At 48.1% G+C, this 7,368-nt stretch overlaps 1 protein-coding gene and 1 long non-coding RNA gene across 3 annotated transcripts; both read left to right on the top strand.

Annotated features, from left to right (window-relative positions):
- The first annotated feature begins 19 nt into the window (after positions 1-19).
- Positions 20-3,051, top strand: LOC125527361. 2 transcript variants are annotated; one of them, XR_007292066.1, is made up of 4 exons: positions 20-128; positions 1,937-2,130; positions 2,250-2,368; positions 2,467-3,051. It is a non-coding gene; the product is annotated as an uncharacterized LOC125527361 (long non-coding RNA). The 2 variants fall into 2 exon arrangements; XR_007292065.1 differs by lacking the exon at positions 20-128 and having other exon boundaries at positions 795-2,130.
- Positions 3,052-5,151: 2,100 nt separating this feature from the next.
- Positions 5,152-6,322, top strand: LOC125527363. Its single transcript, XM_048691880.1, has one exon. The coding sequence runs from the start codon at positions 5,202-5,204 to the stop codon at positions 5,865-5,867; it is 666 nt and encodes a 221-aa protein (XP_048547837.1). The 5' UTR covers positions 5,152-5,201; the 3' UTR covers positions 5,868-6,322.
- The last annotated feature ends 1,046 nt before the right edge of the window (positions 6,323-7,368 follow it).

Genomic DNA, 7,368 nt, shown 5'->3' with positions numbered 1-7,368 from the left:
TGCAGAAGCGGAAAACCCACTATATAAGGCGTACCGGAAAAGTGTTACCTAGATTCTTACTGAAGTCAGGAATCTATTTCCTGTGTGTGAACCTATTGCAGCAAGGTGGCAATTCTTAGCAGCTTCAGGTAGCTAGCTGGTGTTAAGGATGTATGGTGATAAGTAATCACATCTCTTTAGGGTCTCGTTGAGTTGCATTTTCGTCGGGCACACAGATATAGAAGTTCTAAGATTGAAAAACCACAAAAGAGAATGGCCATGGTACCCTCCATTACATGCTCTGGAACGATGATAAATGATGTTTGTTTCAGTACTGATACATACATGCAAAGATAGACTACATACAATTTATGTGCATATTTTTTATCTTGTGGTAGAGCAAGAAATTGCCAGGCCCTGTTCAGATACTGTCACTTGAAATTATTAATGCAAATTACACCGAAGATACATTTTTTCTATAGAGTTACTGAAGACATGCGAAAGAAAACAGCACAATCTTGGGTACAGTTGTACTCCTTGAATTATTTTTTCTTGTCTTTTTCATCTGCATGGAAATCTAAATATGTAATGCTAAGAGCATCAACAGCTGGACTGGTCAAATTTGACCCTCTATACGTCCGCAGCCGCGTCCGTAGATAGTGACTGATCACCCCTCATATCTCCCCGTTCGCAACCGCGCCCTCAAATTTGCCCCCCCCCCCCCCCCCCCAAATTTTCCCCCCCCCCCCCCACACACACACATCCATGCGATTAATGCAACGTAATGGAAACTACGGATCAGCATACCAACATAGCATAATCTATATAGATCAGGGATAAACGGGTTATAAGTTTTGTACAATTGGACCCAAAAGAGAAAGTTTATCACCGAGCATCACTAGATACATAGATAAACGATAGCTAGATAAACGGAGAGGGGAGCCGAACATCACCATTTCCTCGCCTGCCCCTTCCCCTTGCGGTCACAGGAGTGGAGGTAGTACTCTTGCTTCTCCTTCGCGAGCCGTGTCGCTTTCGTCGCGGCCTCTTGCTTCTCCTTCGCGAGGCGCTCAGACTCTTTGATGCTGAGCCGGAATGCCTTCGTGTTCTTGCGGTGGAGGCGCCCCGCATCTGTCTCCGCCGCGCTCAGCGACCGGCGGAGGATCTCGCGCGGGAGCTGCTTCTACGTATCGATCGACGCGGAAATCGCGTAGGTGCGGGAGGAACTGACCTCCTCTGCCCTCGGCGCGGCATGCGGTGTGCGCCTTCAATTTGGGTATCCTCGTACGCGGGCACGAGCACCCGACGCCGGCTAGGAGGAGCTGTGGCCGGAGGGGTAGGGGAGGGGTGCGCCCGGAGACGGATGTGCAGCAGCGTGAAGCATGAATGGCCGACGTGGTTGACTGCATTGGGTCGCCAGACCACTGGGGACGACATGGAGCTCAAGCTCCTGTCCCGGTCCATCCGTGCCGTCGGAGGGCAATGCAGACTGTGAGCTCCTCGTCGTTCAGGGCCTCGCTGCCGGAGCCGTCCTCTTTCAATAGCCTGTACCAATTGATGGGATCGGACTCGTTGCCGGAATTGCTGCCGTAGTTTGGCATGGTGGAGGGGAGGGGAGTGGAGGAGACGGGCAGTGGAAACGAAGCGGAGCGCTCGAGAAGAGTGGATTTTAACTAGGGTTTGGTTCGGGGTGGGGTATTTGTGGGAAACAGTGGGCCAGTGTGGCCCGTATCTGACGTGGCAGACGCGTCCGGGCCTCCCCATATCTGCCCCACATATGGGCTGGGTTTGGGGGTGCCGGGTGGCCCAGACGTATAGGGCCGGTTTGAGGGGTCAGGTTGGGTCGCAAAAAAGTGACCGGTCACTGACCGAGCCGTCCAGACGGGCATATAGGAGCAATATGAGGGATCCGGCTGTAAATGCTCTAACCTTGCTCTCTTCTGTGTTATTTTTTCAGCTCCATTGCATGGATTTGCATTTTGGTTCGATGTCGAGTTTAATGGACCAGTTCGCCAGAAATTCAAGAAGCAAGCAAGCCAACCCTTGGATGTCAATATGCAAAATTCCAACCCAAGCAATAAAAAGAAAAAGGCAGATGTCTCAATTGTTCTGTCAACTGCCCCAGAGGACGCCCCTACTCACTGGCAGCAGGTGATTGCTTTAATAAGTGCCATATTGGTTTCCTTTTCACTTAGGTATATGGTTATTTTGAGATTCCTAGAAATTGCATTGCTAACATCCACAAGAATGCTGTTCTTTTTGTAATGCAGACTCTCCTTTACTTATTTGAACCTATCGAGTTAAAGAAAGACCAAATCATGGAAGGTTCTGTTACCATATCTCAGAGCCAGCAACATGCCCGGTTCCTTAACATTTGCCTGAAATATTTGTGAGTCTGATTGCTCTGGTTTGGTGTTATCCAGTTTACTCATTTTCTACTATCACTTTCAAGTTTGATATAACTTTGCATCCCTCTTGTCTGTGCAGTACTGGAGACCAATGGTACGTTAAAGAATCCGTGATGCGATAGCATGGAAAACTTCCATAGAACAATATTTTACTGACAGGTGCAAATCTATCAATTCCTGTGCATCATGAACCTTATCGGCCATTGCAATTTTGGAGCATTCTGACTGAAGCGGGGCATCATGATGGCAAATTGATCAACATATGCTGCCATTTAGTTTTCATTTGGAGAGCTGGAATTTTGGACGTGGAGCAATTCATCCTGAACTCCCAACAAAAATCCATTACTCCAAATCAGGCCTTAGATTTGAATTGTTCCTAGTCGAGTTTGGGTAGATCAGTAGAATGAATGAAGCATTGAAAAATTCAATAATTACATGCTGGCGAAGGTAGTATAGGTTTTCCCTTATGTTAACAGTACAGTTCGTCTTGGCCCATCTGATTAGTCGCCTTTTCTTACACTAGATAGCAATGCAGATTGTTTCTGTTGTTTGTAACAACTGTATTTTCCAACATGACATTCATGCGGCCCTTGAGTGGTTGTAATAACAGACTAAGATTTTCCATGCGGCTGTGAAATAATCATCTGGCAGTGTCAACATATTATCACAGCTGTGTATGTTTGGTTCGATGTTGCAAAAAGTTTTAGGAGTATCATTCATCGGCATTGTGTGTGGCCAGGAGATTTTGTAGGAGTTGCTGTTCCAGTCATGAAAGCGCAGTCGATCAAAGGGCAATTCTGTAATATTCTGCTGAACCATGCTGGGCCATGGCTTCTTGCAGTTCCATCATTATTGAGATGCACGCCAGTTTATTTGTACCATGAAGAAGAAAGCTGGATTAAGTTATCATAACAACCCTAGTGAACACTAATAAGGCTATAATCTACTAGGACCATATATTCACTCCAACAGAAGATGTTGCACACGGGAGTAGGAGACTGTCACATACGGCGAAGTTATATTGGGGTCGTTCGCAGGGAGGCGAGGGCGTGTGGTGGTGATTAGTTAATTTTCCTGTTCCTCTGGATTAATGGGAGGAATCGATCGGGCGATCGTGGGAGCCGAACCCAAAGCTGAGAATATTAGCCTAGTCAGAAATCAGAAATTACTAAGCTATCCCCGAGCTGAACTTTTAGGCGAACCATATCAATGGTTGGATTAACTTAATACCAGGGTACTATGTACCGTACATAATCTCTAGATTTGGCCATAAAACGATTCGAAGCATTATAACCGATATCCAAAAAAGTCACTACATATAGGATGACGATATGTGTCGGCCGACTGGGTCGTGAGCCGTTTGATCCATTGCGACATAGCAGTCTGATCCAGCTGATGAAGTTTGCAACATGGGTCATATTGCGCTTGAAGGTTTGCAACACGAATCATGTTGTGCTGAGATTTGCACAATGAATACTTCACAACATGAGCCATACTACGCTCCCAAGCTTTCTAACATGGCCGACGTTGCGGTCGTCGCTGATGTACCTTAGTGCTGTGCATGTTCGATTTTCCTTGAAGCACATCCGATATTGTCCTTGTAGCTGTTGAATGTGGCCGTCACAACCTCGTCGGTGTTTCCAACACATCAACCCCGCGTTGTCAAGATGTCGTAGGATGTGTCCATGCCCCGCAACGTCAGGGACCATTCCTTTGCAGCAACGACCACCAGCCGCGTGAGAGACGTCTTCATCTCATCTGCTTTGAAAGGCGCATGGAGGCCACTGTTTGTTGGGCAGCGTCCTTGTGGAAGGGGAATCCATGACGTCACAGAAAGAAGCCTCACCGATGAGAGGTAGCCTAAAGAAAGGAGAGAGAGAGATGGGTTTGCTTTGGCTTGAGAAAAACTTATGGCTGTTGTGAAGATAATGATAAGAGAGACAAGCGGTGCGTGTGGTCCCACGGGGGCACGTGGCGTCGGACCGAGTCATGAAAATCGGTCAGGTAGGTTCAAGCTTTTCTTTTATTTATAACCTATGACATGTTGTTTTAAGACAATACAATCAAAGTCGCTCACATATATGAGTATACAATCACCCTTATGGACACACACGCACAGCCTATCTTTATAAGCATCTTTGATAGACTGAACCGGCATAAAGATTGATGAAGTCGTTACAGACGTCTTCGTTGTCGACGGGAACATTTTCTCCCATTGAATGACATCACCAAAAACCTGAAATAAATTCAGGAAAATGCGAGCAGCAATGTCAAGTTTAGGAATTAAACTTTGATGGGCTGGAGATACCATTATTTTTCTAACCATCCAACTATAGATTGGTTCATATAAAGTCTGACATGTTGATGATTTATACATGTGGAAAGTGGAAGCAGAATAAACATCAAACCATAAAAGAAAAACTGAGAAAAAAAAATAAACAACTTAAAATGAAACTAGCCGGTGGGTTTGGGACTTGGGTTTCTGAGAATGCTTCCGGTGTGCCAGGCTGGCGAGGTGGGCCCCGCGGCTGTAACCGATCATTTACCTCGCGCGCCGCCGAAGTGAAAGGGTGGGGAAAATGACGAGCGGCTAAAAATCTCAAAATCGCTGTCAGTGACACAGTAATACGGCCGATTCCGCTTGGCTTCTCTCCCAAGACACGGTAACAAAGCACATTTCACCTCGCCGCCGGCCCGTCCCGTCCCTATAAATTCCCCTCTCTCCCCTCCTTCCCCGTCTTATTCTACATCCACATTCCACACCATCACGCTCGCGAAGCAGAGGGAGAGAGACCGGCGCGGCGAGCGGCGGCAATGGCGGACGCGAACCGGTGGCGGGGGGCAGCGCACGTGGTGTCGCAAGCCTTCGCGCAAGCTGTCGGTGTTCCCGAAGAAGTCCTCAGGTCGATCAACCTCGCCATCGCCAAGCTCGAGGCGCGAGCCGGGTTGCTGCGCGCGATCCGCGACGGCGCCACCCTCGAGGAGGCGACCGCAGGCTACGTCGAGCCGGGTCCCGACGGGGTCCTCCCCGCCGCGCTCCTCGAGGACGCCCGGCGCGGCATCAAGCGCCGCCGCTCGCTCCACAGCTTGGCCCGCGGCCTGCCCCTCTGCGCCCGTGCACTGGGCCGGGCACCCGACGCGGAGACGATCCAGAGATGGGAGATCTGCAACGTCGCCGTGCTCACCTACGCCCGCCGCGCGCAGATGGGGCTCCGCAACGCCGCGTCCTTCTACATGGCGGCCGGGGACGCCATCGTCTTGGCCTCGGTGCTTCCGTTCGGAGCCCCGCTCCGCGTCGCCTGGATGGGGGCGGCCGAGCGGCTCACGAGGCTTGCCTCCAGGGAGGCCACCATGGCGCGCGACAACATGTTCATGATGGGGCTAGCCGTTGGTCAGCAGGCCTGGCTCGCCATGGCCATGATGGGGCTTGCGCCAGGCGCGCTCGGCGGAGGAGTCAACAACCAAGTCCATCACCAGTAAGCCTCTGTTGCCATTCCTTCCTGCATTCCTGCGCCCCGGAGAGAGATTTTTCGCAAGCGCTTCTGTACGGTCTCGGTGTGTGGGGCTCGAAACTCTTGATGAGTTGGTGGGTCAGATAAACACGTCCCCGCTTCTTCTAGTACTATACGTATGTACATTGGTTGTTAATAGTTGTATAGATTAGGTGATTTGTGCTCTAGAATGTCTGGCGTTCACCTGATGCAATCCGGTCTGTCCGCCGTCAGATTCTCTGGCTGACCAATGCAATGCGAACGTGAACATGTGTACTTTGAAACTGTTGCTGCTCGGTTTCTTGTTGAATCTCGAATGTGGGTGATCATCTGCTGTGGTGCACGTTTTGTTGCCCAAAGAAATGTAAATGCGCTTTGATCGTCTACACGTGTTCATATCCAAAATTTCAGTTGATTCAGCATGATAATTTGACGGCCATTTTAATCATATTATACCTGATGTTTGGCTGCAGGCAGTTCCCTGTCTAAGTGTCAAGATATGCAAATTCTGGCCATTAGACCTCCATGATAATTTTAGCCAACGTTTTTATTATTCTCTTCTGTTGGGATAGATCCCTTCCGTTTGACTGGTTGTACAAAGCCTCACACAGTCTTCGCTCATGACTTTGGCTTACTGGGAAGTTCTCTGCTGATACCCAACGTTTTTATTAACCTCCTCTGGCTGTGGAGATTGCCACCAGGCCCTTTTGGTACTATGTGTCTTTTCGTAGCTCGAATAAACATCATATGCACGTGACGACTTTGGCTTACTGGGAAGTTACCTTTGTCTTGATTTTAATTCAGGAGGGATACTTCATTCTGACCAAACATGTTGATTCCATCACCTTAGCTGAGTCGGTGTTTTTGTCAAATGTAGGAGTTCCCTTAACTTAGCAATTGTACAGCATATCATTTGTGCAGGATTATAAATGACATCGTCGAGCAGTGGTGTTATCTGTCCTAGTCGAACCCGAGCGCTTGAGTATGCAGGAGAAACATTTTCTTCTGTTCACAAGGTGTACTCTTTCAAAGTCCCTCTTAGTTAGAAGGAAGTCTGTAAAAGCCCCGTAACAAGTCTGCGCGTTAATTTAGGATTATTGTTATTCGATTGAGCGGAAAATCTGCCGACTATTTTGACAAGGAAGTTAAGCAGGAACGAAGGCTGACATGTGTCATTCCACAATTGGACAAAGATTCGACTAAGACCCGAATCAAAATTAGCCGACCGATGATTAGATACTCCCAAAACTGTATCTCTAAATACTCCTTATCCAAACAACCAAATAAGAATTTTCAGCGATTCGGTGTCCAGGCTCGTCTGCACCTAGACAGAAAAAAATTCACAAAAAATACTAAAAACATTCAAAAAATTCTAAAATTTTCCCATGGTAGAAAATTTATCGCGTGAGGTTTGCTCCAAATTCTAGCTCATTTGGACATCTGAGTAGCTGTCAGCAAAAAAAATCGGGACAAAACAATATATGAATAGT

This window comes from Triticum urartu, unplaced genomic scaffold, assembly GCF_003073215.2.
Source record: "Triticum urartu cultivar G1812 unplaced genomic scaffold, Tu2.1 TuUngrouped_contig_3677, whole genome shotgun sequence".
Classification (NCBI taxonomy): domain Eukaryota; kingdom Viridiplantae; phylum Streptophyta; class Magnoliopsida; order Poales; family Poaceae; genus Triticum; species Triticum urartu.
The sequence above is the reverse complement of the archived record's forward strand: the minus strand, read 5'-3'. Positions and strand labels throughout refer to the sequence as shown.

Coding starts and splice junctions, on each gene's coding strand:
- LOC125527363 (XM_048691880.1), top strand. CDS start 5,202: ATGGCGGACGCGAACCGGTGGCGGGGGGCAGCGCACGTGGTGTCGCAA.